Source organism: Delphinapterus leucas, chromosome 14 (genome assembly GCF_059928025.1).
Source record: "Delphinapterus leucas isolate spDelLeu-1000000601 "Yukka" chromosome 14, BTC_Dleu_Yukka2, whole genome shotgun sequence".
Lineage (NCBI taxonomy): Eukaryota > Metazoa > Chordata > Mammalia > Artiodactyla > Monodontidae > Delphinapterus > Delphinapterus leucas.
The window spans coordinates 64,068,072-64,086,555 of NC_143142.1; the positions used below are offsets into that span (position 1 = coordinate 64,068,072).

General features: G+C 36.6%; 1 protein-coding gene across 4 annotated transcripts in view; it reads right to left on the reverse strand.

Annotated features, from left to right (window-relative positions):
* SMAD2 (SMAD family member 2) overlaps window positions 1-18,484 on the reverse strand; it is a 108,156-nt gene that overhangs the window by 19,556 nt on the left and 70,116 nt on the right. For all 4 annotated transcript variants that reach the window (XM_089895154.1, XM_089895153.1, XM_089895152.1 and 1 more), the window contains one exon: window positions 405-458. In XM_089895154.1, coding sequence (XP_089751280.1) covers window positions 405-458 — 54 coding nt within the window. The remainder of the gene's footprint in view (window positions 1-404; window positions 459-18,484) is intronic.

An 18,484-nucleotide genomic window follows, 5' to 3' on the forward strand; every position in this document is an offset into this window, starting at 1 on the left:
TACATATGTATTAGCTGTCACATATATATAATCTCCCATACTACATGTACATGTGAGTGATATATGTCTATATATATTTATACACACATCTCATATGAATAATTGCTATTATAAAATACATCAGAAACTAAATATATACATAAAAATCTAGCCATGTAAGAACATTTTTCATGAATATGATTTCCATGAATAAAAAGATTATTAACTTCTTATATGTGCCAGGAGAAAAGAGTTTTAGTAATACTGAGGCACATTATCAGCATCATTTTTAGAAAGCACTAAGTTGAACAATCATTTGATTATTCGCTGGGATCTCTTTCTCATATATATGGAAAATAATTACCAGAAAGGACATTTAATTAAAAAGGTATAAAAACAGTAGGGGAAAAGTATTTGCAACTTACCCAAACTATGATTAACAGGGGAAAGAGTAGTAGGAGATAGTTCTGCTGGAGATCCTGAAACAAAAGATTCAATTTTAAAACAGCTGTAAAAGTATTTCCATAAGTTCTAACCAAATAAATAATAAAACTGATTGTATCTGGTTGTAATGGTCACAGATAATACACAGATAATTTACATACCAAGGATTCAAAATATACAACTGCTTAATGGAAGTTTAATTTTGGAAGCTTCAATAGATAAAAGGTACAAAAAAGTCCTGGCTTCAAGCTACCCTCTTCCAAAGGCATCCAATGTTGCCAGTTCTTTGTGTACCTTTCCAGAAATATTCTTCAAACCATATAAGCAAATATATTGTGTTCTGTGCCTCCTGCTTTTTATGTACAAATGGTAACACAGTTCTGAACTCTGCTTTTATATTACTTATTCTATCAGAGATGTTGATATGTTTCCCTTTTACTTATGTTATCTATTTATCCATCCATCCATCCATTCATCTATTAGCTGCATAACATTACATTATGGAATATTATGATCCCATATTGATGGATATTCAGGTTATCTTCAATCTTTTGCTTTAAGAACCAAGATTCCAATAACTAATCTCGCACACTATGCATATTCTCAATTGTATCTGAAGGGTAGGCTCTAAAAGAGAAACTGCCAAATCAAAGGGTTGTCCATCTGTAATTTGATAAATTTTGCCAAAATTGTCATCTATAGAGGCTGTACCAGTTTACATTCCCAGCAACAACATAAATAGGGGAGGCTCATGTGCTATTGTTGATAAGTAAGAACAAGGTCTTAACAAGTATAGTTTTAATTTGTATCTCTCTTATAAATGACATTGAGCAGTTGAATACTTGTTTATATTTTATTTCCTTCCCATGAATAGTCTGTTCTTTTCTTTTGCTCAATTTTCTATTGCGGTGTTGATCACTTTTCTCACTGATTTACAGAAGGCTCTTTATGTTTTAGTGATATTAGTCCTTTCATGGTATGGGATGTAAATATTTGGTCATCTGGCTTATGATTCTTCATCCCAATTTTGACTAAGCAGTATTAAAAAAAACTTTTATGTGATATAATTTACCAATCATTTTGGGGTATGTCACATTTTGATAAAACAGTGGTGATACCAGAAATTCTTGGCTTACTCTTAACTTTAAGGAACTACTTCTAGTATTTGCCCATTAAGTATGATGCTGGCTGTGAGGATGAGAGAGAGAAGATTCTTTATTTAGGAATTCTGCATCAATAATCGTACGCAATACTGGTCTGCAGATTTATGTTGCAAGCACAAATGTTACGCTGTCTCACAAAGACAAGCTAGAAGATTTAAGTCTTTTCTATGCTCTGTAACAGTTTATTTAAACTACTTAGCATTGGAATAACACATTCTTTAATATTTCAGTAGAATTCCCATGTGAAATTCTTTGCAGTTAAAAATTTTCTAGGGTTTATTCTAAGACACTTCTCTATTTCTTCTATGAAGGTTGACTGTTCAGACAGCTCTATTTCCTGCAGTCAGTTTCAGTAAATTATATTTATTAGAAAAGTATTCATTTCTTCCAGTTTTAGGTAAACTTGCTAAAATCTAATCAAGAAAATAAGGGAGGAGGGGGCACAAACACATAAAATAAGAAAAAGAAAGAAGAACCACAGACACAAGAAAAACAGTGACTGAGATTACTTCACTCAATTTCATGCAACTAAATTTTAAAACATATTTGTTGTAAACGGTTGTTAAATAATCATATTATAATTGTAGGAAAAATTTTGTTTTCTTATCATTATTCTCTACATATTTTGAAAATGTTACCCAAAAAAGCATGACTTACAGCCCCCAAGCTTTAAAAATATAGCAATGGCATAGATGTAGAATAAGGTCAGATGCCCCCTGTGGACCTCTCCCCTCTCCACACTATAACCATGACCTAAAATACCAGGCAACACAGGTGAAACAGCAATTTCCACATAAACAAATGAATCAAAAATAAAGCACAGGTGATAATGATTTTTGAGAAGACAGAACAGCCCTCCATAACAAAGTTCTTATGTTCTTTTTTTATTCTTCAGTTTGAAAAATCTGTTGGCAAGTCACAACAGGTACAGCTATGAAAGGTCAAAATATATTTAGAACAATGAACTAAAACTCACTGCTGTTTCCTGAAGCTGCGATAAAATAAACAAAGCCACTATTAGAAATGGAGGAAACTGCCCAATTTTTCATCTTTTAACTGTTTACTCCCTCTATTAAATACTTATAAGAAGTGACTAGTAGAGTCACAGTTCATTAATTTAGACTAAGAGGAGTCCAGTCAGATGTGATAAAAGTTAGAACTATATATTATGAAAAGGAAAGTCGATTAAAATCATATATAAAATTTTTAGAAGTTAAATTAAGCTAAAAATTTATCAGCTAACAGAAGTTTTTAGAAACTTTTTTCTTAAACAGAGCCACGTTAAATGATGATTAACCTATTAGTTATTCGTATATACATGCTTCTACTGAAGTCTGGAACTTCCGGTTATGAGAAGTAATGATCTCACTATTTAAAGCTAGTTTCTATTACTTGCAGCTAAAACATCTAGAGAAATCCTTGTGCACATAACCTTGCATACAAGTTCGCAGATATTTGTAGGATACATTTTTTCAACAAGGAAATGTTAGATCAAAAGGAATGTGAGGTTAAACTTTTATAAGTACCAAAGTACCCTCCCAAAATGTTTAGACCCACCAACTGTTTATGAGCGTTTCTTCATGCCATGTCACTACCTTCTGACATATAACAATTTGAAAGGTTTAAATGGGGCAACTCTGATATTTAAAAATTTTACTTATTTTTATTTTGTTATAAATAGTGCACTCATGTTCTTTATGTCCCTTTTCTATTAACTACTGTCTTTTTCCTCTTTATTTGTAAGTTTTAAATTTAGAAATCAGTTATTAGGCTTGTCATACATTTATAAACATTTCCCCAAGATTTCTGGTTTGTTTTGGTAGGCCTTTCAAGGTTAAAAAAAAATTGTTATAACATTACTTTTTAGAGTTTTAGGTTCACAGCAAAATTGAGCATAATTTACAAGAGTTCCCATATACCCATGTACACATACATGTATAACCTCGCCTGCCATCAGAGTCGCGTGCCACAACGTACATTTATTGTAACTGAGGAACCTACACAGACATCATTATCACTCGAAGCCCTTAATTTACATTAGGGTTCATCCTTGGTTCTGTACTTTCTACAAATTTTGACAAATGTATAATGACGTGTATTTACTATTGTAGTTTCATACCAAATAGTTACACTTCCCTAAAAATCTTCTGTGCTTACCTGTTCATCCCTCCCTGCCCTCTAGCCCCTAGCAATCACTGATCTTTTTACTGTCTCTATAGTTGTTTGTGCCTTTTCTGGAACATCACATAGCTGGAATCATAAAGTATGTAGCCTTCTCAGATTGGATTCTTTGACTTGTAATATGCATTTAATGTTCCATGTATTTTCATGCCTTTATTTAGCAGTTTTCATTTTAGCACTGAATAACATTCCATTGTCTGGATATGCCACAGTTTATTTATTCATTCACTTACTGAAGGACATCTTGGTTGCTTCCAAATTTTGGCAATTATGAATAAAGCCACTAAAAACATCCATGTGCAAGTTTCTGTGTGTACATAAATTTTCAACTATTTTAGGTGAATACTAAGGAGCATGACTGCTGATCACATGGTAAGGGTATGTTTAGTTTTGTAAGAGTCTGCCAATCTGTCTTCCAAAGTGGCCGTACCATTCATTTTGCATTCCCATCAGCAATGATCTTGTTGCTCCACATCCTTGCCAGAATTCAGATTTTGATCATTCTAACAGGTGTGTAGTGGTAACATTTTAAATTTTATATATTCAAATTTATCAACCTTTTCTTCTATGGTTTTATATGTTGCATAGTTCTTGCTCAGATTATTTAAAAAATTCTTCAATGCCATGTCCTAGAAATTAGAGTCTCATTTTTTAATTTAAGCATTTTCTCTAAATGGAATTCATTTTGGTATGAGATAAGTTACATGCTTAGTATCTATTTTATAACTTTTTGAGAAATATTAAAATTACGCTGAATTTCTTGAGCAAAATTAACGGCAAAGAAATGTATATTTTACTTTTATAAGTTTCAGTGTGTTAACTAACCATAAGTTACTATCATTCAAATAAGAAAATAAAAATAAGACTTATTCTTTCAAAAGGCATATATGGAAGGGCAGGAAAGTTAAAGGCCTTAAAATCATTTAGTTTTATCTTCTTTGCATTCATATTACAGAGATAATCCCGAAGAACTAAAATTATCTACGATTTTGTTTTTATACCAAAAAAAGGCTTAAATATATGCTTTAAAAGAATCTCATTTACTGAATACACAGACCAATCGCATTCACAAACCCTTCAAAAAACTGATAATCATGATGGATTATTCCTTCAACCATATCCCTACCTAATCACCAAACAAGTCTTACCTCAGCAATATATTGCAAAAGCAGGCATTTCTCCCCATGTCATCTGAAACGAGCCAGAGGAAGTCTAGTGCAGTAGTTAAGAACAGAATTTCTAGAATCTGAGATCCTAGGTGCAAATTCCTCTGTCACTTTCTACCTATCTTTCTATGATGTTCATTGCAGTACTGTTTTTTATGAATTACATATAATGTTTAAAGTTTCTTGTTTTACCTGTTTATTTTTTATAATGAACATCCACTTGTTGCATAATTCAAGATGTTGCATTATAATTTTAACCTGTAAAATACTGTTTAACTTTTATTTGACATAGAATGGTAAAAATGTGAGATTAAGCAAAAATAAAAGAAATAGGTACTATGTCAATTCCACTTTAAAAATACATACTTCCTTCATGTTTCTTTATTATGTTCTATATATTTCCAAATTTTCTACAAGCATGAATTATGTTGATAATGAGAATACAGTTGCTCTTCTTGTGTTTTTATTAGTACCTTCTATAGGGGTCCCCTTATGGCTAGAATGTAGAAGACTGTTGGAAAAAACCTTGCTCCTACAATAAGAAAATATCAGAAACACTAAAAAAAACTATACTTTTTACCAAAAAGTGACCCCAAAACTGTAGATCCATTGAAGTCTAAGTGAAGTAGTTTAGAGAAGGATGAGCTCTTCCTATTTAAGTAGAGAGTGGTAACCATTTTCATGGCTGGGAGTATCTGCCAAGTTAGGACACAGACACATGTAGGATTGTACTTGCCAAAGGAGAAACCAGCTGAAATTTTAATGGCCACACGCTGGCAGCTGGAATCTGAGAAGCCCAACCACAGATACAGTCTTCTTCATTAGCCAATTCTAACCTTCATGTCTTTAGCTGAGTAGTACACGGTAGCACAGGAAGTTTCAGGCAAAGGCTGCAAAGCAGTGAGAGATCCTACAGTCTCACCATACTCATACCTGAAAGACCTGCTGAGGTAGGGGACTGCCCCTCCTTCAAACCTGACGTGATTTGATGTTAAGAATTAAATTATCACCTATTCAACTCAACTCCTAATATATGGAAGAGATTAGATCCCCAACTTAGCAACCAGAGAAAGAAAAGGGTGAGTCTTTCATAAGGAAAATATTATCTATATTACACTCTAGTATTATTTTATATAAAATATCCAGCATCCAACTAAAAAAACATGAGACATGCAAAGAAGTAGGAAAAACTGACCCATAATCAAGACTTTAAAGTTAACACAAGCAAAACTACATATAAACCAGATACTGGGCTTATCAGATAAAGAGTTTAAAATCGAAGTTATGAAAGTGAAAAACAGATTATCTGAAATGAAGTCACTGAACTGGCTTAGAGAAGACCAAAAGTTAGACACACATATACCTTATCACTTGATTTTCAACAAAGAAACCAAGGTAAATCAATAAAGAAAGAAAAGTATCTTCAACTTATGGTGCTAAAACAACTGGACAAATGTCTAAAGGAAAAGAAGAGCAGAAATGGAAAAAAAGGTAGGTAAATACAAAACATTACTTTTCAATTCTTTAAAATAATTTTTTTAAAAACCTCAAAGTCTAAAGCTAAAAATAACATTTGGGGGTTTATACATATTTATAAATAAAATATATGAAAACAGTAGCACAAACAACAGAGGTAGGTGAATGGAATTATAGTGTTGTAAAGTTCCTATATTTCACATGAAGTTGTAAAATATTACAATTGAAGTAACATTCTAAGTAGAAGGTGATGATAGGGGATATACACTGTAATCACGAGAACACTCACTGAGAAAATAATACTAAGTGATCCTGCTACAAATTCAAGAGAGTAAACAGAGTGGATTCAAATATAAATATATTTGATTAATCTAAAGAAGTCAGAACATCAGGAACAGAGGAACAAAAACCAGATAGCACAGACAAAAAAGAAATAGAAAAATGGTAACCCAAACCCAATGATTATTAAGAACTACATTAATTATAAAGGAACTAAATACTCCAATTAAAAGACAATGATTGTTGGGCTTCCCTGGTGGCGCAGTGGTTGAGAATCTGCCTGCCAATGCAGGGGATATGGGTTCGAGCCCTAGTCTGGGAAGATCCTACATGCCGCAGAGCAACTGGGCCCGTGAGCCACAACTACTGAGCATGCGCGTCTGGAGCCTGTGCTCCGCAACAAGAGAGGCCGCGACAGTGACAGGCCCGCGCACCGTGATGAAGAGTGGCCCCTGCTTACCACAACTAGAGAAAGCCCTCGCACAGAAACGAAGACCCAACACAGCCAAAAATAAATAAATATATTAAAAAAAAAAGAAAAGAAAAGACAATGATTGTTAGATTAAGTAAGACATAGAAAGGTATCCGCAAGAGACACATTTTAAATTTAAAGATGCAGGTAGACCAAAAGTAAAAGGATGGTAAAAGTAAATATACCATGCCACCTGTGAAATAAGAATATATGGTGATGTTTATATGAGACACATTTTATAACAAGGGTCACTTCATCAGAAGGACAATTTAAATGTGCACCACTTAATAAAAGATATTCAAAATACATGAAGCAGGGGCTTCCCTGGTGGCACAGTGGTTGAGAGTCCGCCTGCCAATGCAGGGGACATGGGTTCATGCCCCGGTCCAGGAAGATCCCACATGCCGCAGAGCGGCTAGGCCCGTGAGCCATGGCCGCTGAGCCTACGCGTCCAAAGCCTGTGCTCCGCAACGGGAGAGGCCACAGCAGTGAGAGGCCCGCGTACCGTTAAAAAAAAAAAAAAAAAAAAATACATGAAGCAAAAACTGACAGGACTAAAAGGAAAAACAGACAAATCCAAAGTCACAGTTAAGAGATTTTAACACTCCTCTCTGTGACTGGTATAACAAATAGAAAGAAATCAGACAGAGTCAAGATTTAAACAATACCATCAATGATCCTAAGTGACACTTAGAGTAACACTACAATTGAACAACATTTTTAAAAGTATAAATGGAACTCTCATCAAGATAAATAAGCCATGTTGTGGCATAAAATAATTTTTAGTAAATTTCAAAGGACTGAAATCATAGTGTATTTGAATCATAATGGAATTAAGTGAGAAATCAATGAACTATATAGAAAACCCCCATACTTCTAAAAGACCAAACTTCTAAATAATCATGGATCAAAGAAGAAATCACAAGAATTCGAAAAGACTCTAATGATAATAATAATTAAATAACAATGAAGGGGGGGGCGCCTTCAAGATAGGGGAGGAGTAAAACATGGGAGATCACCTTCCTCCCCACAAATACATCAAAACTACATATACATGTGGAACAGCTCCCACAGAACACCTACTGAACACTGGCAGAAGACCTCAGACTTCCCAAACGGCAAGAAACTCCCCACGTACCTGGGTAGGGCAAAAGAAAAAAGAAAAAGCAGAGACAAAAGAATAGGGATGGGACCTGCACCTCTGGAAGGGAGGAAAAGTTTCCACACACTAGGAAGCCCCTTCAATGGTGGAGACGGAGGGTAGCGGGGGGGAAGCTTCGGAGCCACGGAGGAGAGCACAACAACAGGGGTGCAGAGGGCAAAGCAGAGAGATTCCCCCACAGAGGATGGGTGCCGACCAGCACTCACCAGCCTGACAGGCTTCCCTGTTCAGCTGCCAGGGCAGGTGAGCGCTGGGAGCTGAGGCTCAGGCTTCGGAGGTCAGATCCCAGGGAGAGGACTGGGGTTGGCTGCGTGAACACAGCCTGAAGGGGGCTAGTGCACCACAGCTAGCCGGGAGGGAGTCTGGGAAAAAGTCTGGACCTGCCTAAGAGGCAAGAGACCATTATTGTTTCAGGGTGCGCGAGGAAAGGGGATTCAGAGAAACACCTAAATGAGCTCCAGAGATGGGCCCAAGCCGCAGCTATCAGCACGGACCCCAGAGACGGGGATGAGACACTAACGCTGCTGCTGCAGCCACCGAGAAGCCTGTGTGCGAGCACAGGTCACTATCCACACCTCCCCACCCGGGAGCCTGTGCAGCCCACCACACCCAGGATCCCGTGATCCAGGGACAACGTCCCTGGGAGAACACATGGTGCACCTCAGGCTAGTGCAACGTCACGTCGGCCTCTGCCACCGCAGGCTCGCCCCTCATTTTGTACCCCTCGCTCCCCTGAGCCTGAGTGAGAAAGAGCCCCCTAATCAGCGGCTCCTTTAACCCCGTCCTGTCTGGGTGAAGAACAGACGCCCTCAGGCGACCTACGCGCAGAGATGGAGCCAAATCCAAAGCTGAGCCCCTGGGAGCTGTGCGAACAAAGAAGAGAAAGGGAAATCTCTCCCAGCAGCCTCAGGAGCAGCGGATTAAATCTCCACAGTCAACTTGATGAACCCTGCATCTGTGGAATACCTGAATAGACAACAAATAATCCCAAAATTGAGGTGATGGACTTTGGGAGCAACTACAGACTTGGGGTTTGCTTCCTGCATCTAATTTGTTTCTGGTTTTATGTTATTCTTAGTTTAGTATTTAGAGTTTATTATCATTGGTAGATTTGTTCATTGATTTGGTCGCTCTCTTCCTTTTTAATTTTTTTTAATGTATATGTATTTTTTCCTTTTTCTCATTTTGTGAGTATGTGTAAGCTTCTTTGTGTGGTTTTGTCTATTTAGCTTTGCTTTTGCCATTTGTCCTAGGGTTCTGGCTGTCCTTTTGTTTTCCTTTTTTAATATAGTTTTTAACGCTTGTTATCATTGGAGAATTTGTTTTTTGGTTTGGTTGCTCTCTGCTTTCTTTTTTTTTTTACTTCCTAGTTTTTTTATTTTTAATAATTTTTTTCTATTTTAATAACTTTATTTTATTTATTTATTTTCCTACTTTCTAATTTTTTCTTCTCTCCCTTTTCTTCTGAGCCGTGTGGCTGACAGGGTCTTGGTACGATGGTCGGGTGTCAAGCCTGAGCCTGTGAGGTGGGAGAGCCAAGTTCAGGACATTGGTCCACCAGAGACCTCCTGGCCCCACACAATATCAAACAGGGAAAGCTTTCCCAGAGATCTCCACCTCAACGCTAAGACCGAGCTGCACTCAACAACCAGCAAGCTACAGTGCTGGACACCCTATGCCAAACAACTAGCAAGACAGAAACACAAAACCACCAATTAGCAGAGAAGCTGCCTAAAATGGTAAGTTCACAAACACCCCAAAACACACCACTGGACGTGGCCCTGCCCACCAGAAAGACAAGATCCAGCCTCATCCACCAGAACATGGGCACCAGTCCCCTCTACCAGGATGAGGTACACAACCCACTGAAACAACCTTACCCACTGGGAGCAGACACCAAAAACAACAGCAACTACGAACCTGCGGCCTGTGAAACGTAGACCCCAAACACAGTAAGTTAAGCAAAATGAGAAGACAGAGAAAGACACAGCAGATGAACGAGCAAGGGGAAAACCCACCAGACCAAACAAATGAAGAGGAAACAGGCAGTCTACCTGAAAAAGACTTCAGAGTAATGATAGTAAAGATGATCCAAAATCCTGGAAACAGAATGGAGAAAATACAAGAAATATTTAACAAGGACCTAGAAGACCTAAAGAACACACAAACAATGATGAACAACACAATAAATGAAATTAAAAATTCTCTAGAAGGAATCAATAGCAGAATAACTGAGGCAGAAGAACGGGTAAGTGACCTGGAAGATAAAACAGTGGAAATAACTACCGCAGAGCAGAATAAAGGAAAAAGAATGACAAGAATTGAGGACAATCTGAGAGACCTCTGGGACAACATTAAACACACCAACATTCGAATTACTGGGGTCCCAGAAGAAGATATTAAAAAAGGGACTGAGAAAATATTTGAAGAGATTATAGTTGAAAACTTCCCTAATATGGGAAAGAAAACAGTCAGTCAAGTTCAGGAAGCACAGAGAGTCCCAAACAGGATAAATACAAGGAGGAACACGCCAAGACACATATTAATCAAACTATCAAAAACTAAATACAAAGACAAAATATTAAAAGCAGCAAGGGAAAAGCAACAATTAACATACAAGGGAATCCCCATAAGGTTACCAGTTGAACTTTCAGCAGAAACTCTGCAAACCAGAAGGGAGTGGCAGGACATATTTAAAGTGATGAAAGAGAAAAACCTACAACCAAGATTACTCTACCCAGCAAGGATCTCATGAAGATTTGATGGAGAAATTAAAACCCTTACAGACAGCAAAAGCTAAAAGAATTCAGCACCATCAAACCAGCTATACAACAAATGCTAAAGGAACTTCTCTAGGCAGGAAACACAAGAGAAGGAAAAGACCTACAATAACAAACCTAAAACAATTAAGAAAATGGTAACAGGAACATACATATCGATAGCTACCTTAAACGTAAATGGATTGAATGCTGCATCCAAAAGATACAGACTGGCTGAACGGATAAAAAAAGAAGACCCATATATATGCTGTCTACAAGAGACCCACTTCAGACCTAGGGACACATACACACTGAAAGTGACAGGATTGAAAAAGATATTCCATGCAAATGGAAATCAAAAGAAAACTGGAGTAGCAAATCTCATATCAGACAAAACAGACTTTGAAATAAAGACTATTACAAGAGACAAGGAAGGACACTACATAATGATCAAGGGATCAATCCAAGAAGAAGATATAACAATTGTAAATATATATGCACCCAACATAGGAGCACCTCAATACATAAGGCAAATGCTAAGAGCCATAAAAGGGGAAACTGAAGGTAACACAATCACAGTAGGGGATTTCAACACCCCACTTTCACCAATGGACTGATCATGCAAAACGAAAATAAATAAGGAAACACGAGCTTTAAATGATACATTAAACAAGAGGACTTAATTGATATTTATAGGACATTCCATCCAAAAACAGCAGATTACACTTTGTTCTCAAGTGTGCATGGAACATTCTCCAGGAGAGATCATATCGAGGGTCACAAATAAATCCTTGGTAAATTTAAGAAAACTGAAATCATATCAAGTACCTTATCCGACCACAACACTATGAGACTAGATATCAATTACAGGAAAAAATGTGTAATAAATACAAACACATGGAGGCTAAACAATACACTACTAAATAACCAAGAGATCACTGAAGAAATCAAAAAGGAAACCAAAAAATACCTAGAGACAAATGACAAGGAAAACACAATGATCCAAAACCTATGGGATGCAGTAAAAGCATTTCTAAGAGGGAAGTTTATAGCTATACAAGCCTACCTCAAGAAACAAGAAAAATCTCAAATAAACAATCTAAACTTACACCTAAAGGCACTAGAGAAAGAAGAACTAACAAAATACAAAGTCAGCAAAAGGAAAGAAATCATACAGATCAGATCAGAAATAAATGAAAAAGAAATGAAGGAAACGATAGCAAAGATCAGTAAAACTAAAAGCTGGTTCTTTGAGAAGATAAACAGAATTGATAAACCATTAGCCAGACTCATCAAGAAAAAAAGGGAGAAGACTCAAATCAATAGAATTAGAAATGAAAAAGGAGAAGTAACAACTGACACTGCAGAAATACAAAGGATCATGAGAGATTACTACAAGCAACTATATGCCAATAAAATGGACAACCTGGAAGAAATGGACAAATTCTTAGAAATGCACAACCTTCTGAGACTGAACCAGGAAGAAATAGAAAATATAAACAGACTAATCACAAGCACTGAAACTGAGACTGCGATTAAAAATTTTCAAACGAACAAAAGCCCAGGACCAGACAGCTTCACAGGCAAATTCTATCAAACATTTAGAGAAGAGCTAACACTTATCCTGAAACTCTTCAAAACACAGCAGAGGGAGAACACTCCCAAACTCATTCTATGAGGACACCATTCATCCTGATACCAAAACCAGACAAACATGTCACAAAAAAAGAAAACTACAGGTCAACATCACTGATGAACATAGATGCAAAAATCCCCAATAAAATACTAGCAAACAGAATCCAACAGCACATTAAAAGGATCACACACCATGATGAAGTGGGGTTTATCCCAAGAATGCAAGGATTCTTCAATATACACAAATCAATCAATGTGATAAGCCAAATTAACAACCTGATGGAGAAAAACCTCATGATCATCTCAATAGACGCAGAAAAAGCTTTTGACAATATTCAACACCCATTTATCATAAAAACCCTCCAGAAAGTAGGCACAGAGGGAACTTACCTCAACATAATAAAGGGCATATATGACAAACCCACAGCCAACATCATTCTCAATGGTGAAAAACTGAAACCATTTCCTCTAAGATCGGAAACAAGACAAGGACGTCCACTCTCGCCACTATTATTCAACATAGTTTTGGAGGTTTTAGCCACAGCAACCAGAGAAGAAAGAGAAATAAAAGGAATCCAAATCGGAAAAGAAGAATCAAAGCTGTCACTGTTTGCCGATGGCATGATACTATACATAGAGAATCCTAAAGATGCCACCAGAAAGATACTAGAGCTAATCAATGAATTTGGTAAAGTAGCAGGATACAAAATTAATGCACAGAAATCTCTTGCATTCCTATACAGTAATGATGAGAAACCTGAAAGAGAAATTAAGGAAACACTCCCATTTATCATTGCAACAAAAAGAATAAAATACCTAGGAATAAACCTACCTAAGGAGACAAAAGACCTGTATGCAGAAAACTGTAAGACACTGATGAAAGAAATGAAAGATGATACAAACAGAGAGATATACCATGTTCTTCGATTGGACGAATCAATATTGTGAAAATGACTATACTACCCAAAGCAATCTAGAGATTCAATGCAATCCCTATCAAACTACCAATAGCATTTTTCACAGAACTACAAAAAAAAAATTTCACAATTTGTATGGAAACACCAAAGACCCAGATTAGCCAAAGCAATCTTGAGAAAGAAAAACAGAGCTGGAAGAATCAGGATCCCTAACTTCAGACTATACTAAAAACGTACAGTAATCAAGACAGTATGGTATTGGCACAAAAATAGAAATATAGATCAACAGAAAAGGATAGAAAGCCCAGAGATAAACCCATGCACACATGGTCACCTTATCTTTGATAAAGGAGGCAAGAATATAAGATAAACCCATGCACATATGGTCACTTTATCTTTGATAAAGGAGGTTAAGAATATACAATGGAGAAAAGCCATCCTCTTCAATAAGTGGTGCTGGGAAAACTGGACAGCTACATGGAGAAGAATGAAATTAGAACACTCCCTAACACCATACACAAAATAAACTCAAAATGGATTAAAGACCTAGTAAAGGGCAGACACTATAAAACTCTTAGACGACAACATAGGCAGAACACTCTATGACGTAAATCAAAGCAAGATCCTTTTTGACCCACCTCCTAGAGAAATGGAAATAAAAACAAAAATAAACAAATGGGACCTAATGAAATTTAAAAGCTTTTGCACAGCAAAGGAAACCATAAACAAGATGAAAAGACAACCCTCAGGATGGGAGAAAATATTTGCAAATGAAGCAACTGACAAAGGATTAATCTCCAAAATACATAGGCAGCACATGCAGCTCAATATCAAAAAAAACAAACAACCCAATCCAAAAATGGGCAGAAGACCTAAACAGAAATTTCTCCAAAGAAGATACACAGATTGCCAACAAACACATGAAAGGATTCTCAACATCACTTATTATTACAGAAATGCAAATCAAAACTACAATGAGTTATCACCTCACACTGGTCAGAATAGCTATCATCAAAGAAATCTACAAACAATAAATGCTGGAGAGGGTGTGGAGAAAAGGGAACCCTCTTGCACTGTTGGTGGGAACGTAAACTGATACAGCCACTACGGAGAACAGTATGGAGGTTCCTCAAAAAACTCAAAATAGGACTACCATACGACAGAGCAATCCCCTTACTGGGCATATACCCTGAGAAAACCATAACTCAAAAAGAGTCATATACCACAATGTTCACTGCAGCTTTATTTACAATAGCCAAGACATGGAACCAACCAAAGTGTCCATCTTAGTGTCAACCTAAGATGAATGGATAAAGAATATGTGGCACATATATACAATGGAATATTACTCAGCCATAAAAAGAAACGAAATTGAGTTATTTGTACCAAGGTGGATGGATCATACAGAGTGGAGTAAGTCAGAAAGAGAAAAACAAATACCGTATGCTAACACATATATATTAAATCTTAAAAAAAAAAAACAAAACGGTTCTGAAGAACCTTGGGGCTAGACAGGAATAAAGATGCAGACATACAGAATGGACTTCAGGACATGGGGAGGGGGAAGGGTAGGCTGGGAGGAAATGAGAGGGTGGCATGGACATATATACACTACCAAATAAAACAGATAGCTATTGGAAAGCAGCCGCATAGCACAGGGAGATTGGCTCATTGCTCTTTGCCCATCAAGAGGGGTGGGATAGGGAGGGTGAGAGGGAGACGCAAGAGAGAGGCCATATGCGGATAGATGTATATGTACAGCTCATTCACTTTGTTATACAGCAGAAACTAACACACCATTATGAAGCAATTATACTCCAATAAAGATGTTGAATAATAATAATGAAAAATAACTTATTAAAACTTTTGGTATGAAGCTAAAGTACAGCTTAGAGGGAAATTTAATTTTAAATGCTTACATTAGAAAAGAATTAATGACCAGTCACTCCCATCAGGAAACTTGCACAATCCTCTTAGATAGCCTCATCCACCAGAGGGCAGACAGCAGAAGCAAGAAGAACTACAATCCTGCAGCCTGTGGAACAAAAACCACATTCACAGAAAGGTAGACAAGATGAAAAGGCAGAGGGCTATATACCAGATGTAGGAACAAGATAAAACCCCAGAAAAACAACTAAATGAAGTGGAGATAAGCCAGCTTCAAGAAAAAGAATTTAGAATAATGATAGTGAAGATGATGCAGGACCTCAGAAAAAGAATGGAGGCAAAGATAGAGAAGGTGCAAGAAATGTTTAATAAAGACCTAGAAGAATTAAAGAACAAACAAACAGAGATGAACAATACAATAACTGAAATAACAAACACACTACGAGGAATCAACAGCAGAATAACTGAGGCAGAAGAACAGATAAGTGACCTAGAAGACAGAATGGTGGAATTCACTGCTGCAGAACAGAATAAAGAAAAAAGAATGAAAAGAAATGAAGACAGCCTAAGAGATCTCTGGGACAACATTAAACACAACAACATTCGCATTATAAGAAGAGAGAGAGAAAGGACCCGAGCAAATATTTGAAGAGATTATAGTCTAAAACTTCCCTAACACGGGAGAGGAAATAGCCACCCAAGTCCAGGAAGCGCAGACAGTCCCATACAGGATAAACCCAAGGAGAAACACACCGAGACACACAGTAATCAAACTGGCAAAAATTAAATACAAAGAAAAATTATTGAAAGCAGCAAGGGAAAAACGACAAATAACATATAAAGGAGCTCCCATAAGGTTAACAGCTGATTGCTCAGCAGAATCTCTACAAGCCAGAAGGGAGTGGCATAACATATTTAAAGTGGTGAAAGGGAAGAACCCACAACCAAGATTACTCTACCCGGCAAGGATCTCATTCAGATTTGACGGAGAAATCAAAAGCTTTACAGACAAGCAAAAGCTAAAAGAATTCAGCACCAACAAACCAGCTCTAAAACAAAAGTTTAGGAACTTCTTCTCTAAGTGGGAAACACAAGAGAAGAAAAGGACCTACAAAAACAAACCCAAAACAATTAAGAAAATGGTCATAGGAACATACATATAATTACCTTAAACGTGCATGGATTAAATGCTCCAATCAAAAGGCACAGGCTCGCTGAATGAATACAAAAACAAGACCCACACATATGCTCTCTCTACAAGAGACACTTGTAGTGTGTCTCTTTACTTCAGACCTAGGGACACATACAGACTGAAAGTGAGGGAATGGAAAAAGTATTCCATGCAAATGGAAATCAAAAGAAAGCTGAAGTAGCAATACTCACATCAGATATAACAGACCTTAAAATAAAGAATGTTATAGGAGACAAGGAAGGACGCGACATAATGATCAAGGGATCAAACCAAGAAGAAGATATAACAATTATAAATATATATGCACCCAACATAGGAGCACATCAATACATAAGGCAAGTGCTAAAAACTATAAAAGAGGAAATCGACAGTAACACAATAATAGTGGGGGACTTTAACACCTCACTTACACCAATTTACAGATCATCCAGACAATTAATAAGGAAACACAAGCTTTAAATGACACAATAGACCAGATAGATTTAATTGATATTTATAGGACATTCCATCTGAAAACAGCAGATCACACTTTCTTCTCAAGTGCAAATGGAACATTCTCCATGATGGATCACATTTTAGGTCACAAATGAAGCCTCAGTAAATTTAAGAAACTGAAATCATATCAAGCATCTTTTCTGACCACAACACTATGAGATTAGAAATCAATTACAGGGAAAAAAAGTTAAAAAAACCACAAGCACATAGAGGCTAAACAATACATTACTAAATAACCAAGAGATCACTGAAGAAATCAAAGAGGAAATCAAAAAATACCTAGAGACAAATGACAATGAAAACATGACGATCCAAAACCTACGGCATGCAGCAAAAGCAGTTCTAAGAGGGAAGTTTACAGGAATACAATCCTACCTAAAGAAACAACAGACATCTCAAATAAACAATCTAACCTAACACCTAAAGGGACTAGAGAAAGAAGAAGAACCAAAACCCAAAGTTAGTAGAAGGAAAGAAATCATAAAGATCAGTAGAAATAAATGAAATAGAGACAAAGAAAACAATGGCAAAGATCAATAAAACTAAAAGCTGGTTCTTTGAGAAGATAAACATAAACCATTAGCCAGACTCATCAAGAAAAAGAGGGAGAGGACTCAAATCAATAAAATTCGAAATGAAAAAGAAGAAGTTACAACAGACACCACAGAAATACAAAGCAGCCTAAGAGAATACTACAAGCAACTCTATGCCAATAAAATGGACAACCTGGAAGAAATGGACAAATTCTGAGAAAGGTATAACCTTCTGAGACTGAACAAGGAAGAAACAGAAAATATGAGCAGACCAATCACAAGTAATGAAATTAAAACTGTGATTAAAAATCTTCCAACAAACAAAATTTCAGGACCAGATGGCTTCACAGGTGAATTCTATCAAACATTTAGAGAAGAGCTAACATCAATCCTTCTCAAACTCTTCCAAAAAATTGTAGAGGAAGGAACACTCCCAAACTCATTCTATGTGTCCACCATCACCCTGATATCAAAACCAAACATACTACAAAAAAAGAAAACTACAGGCCAATATCACTGATGAATATAGATGTAGAAATCCACAACCAAAGACTAGCAAACAGAATCCAACAACACATTAAAAGGATCATACACCATGATCAAGTGGGATTTATCCCAGGAATGCAAGGATTCTTCAATATACACAAATCAATCAATGTGATACACCATATTGACAAACTGAAGGAGAAAAACCATATGATCATCTCAATAGATGCAGGAAAAGCTTTTGACAAAATTCAACAC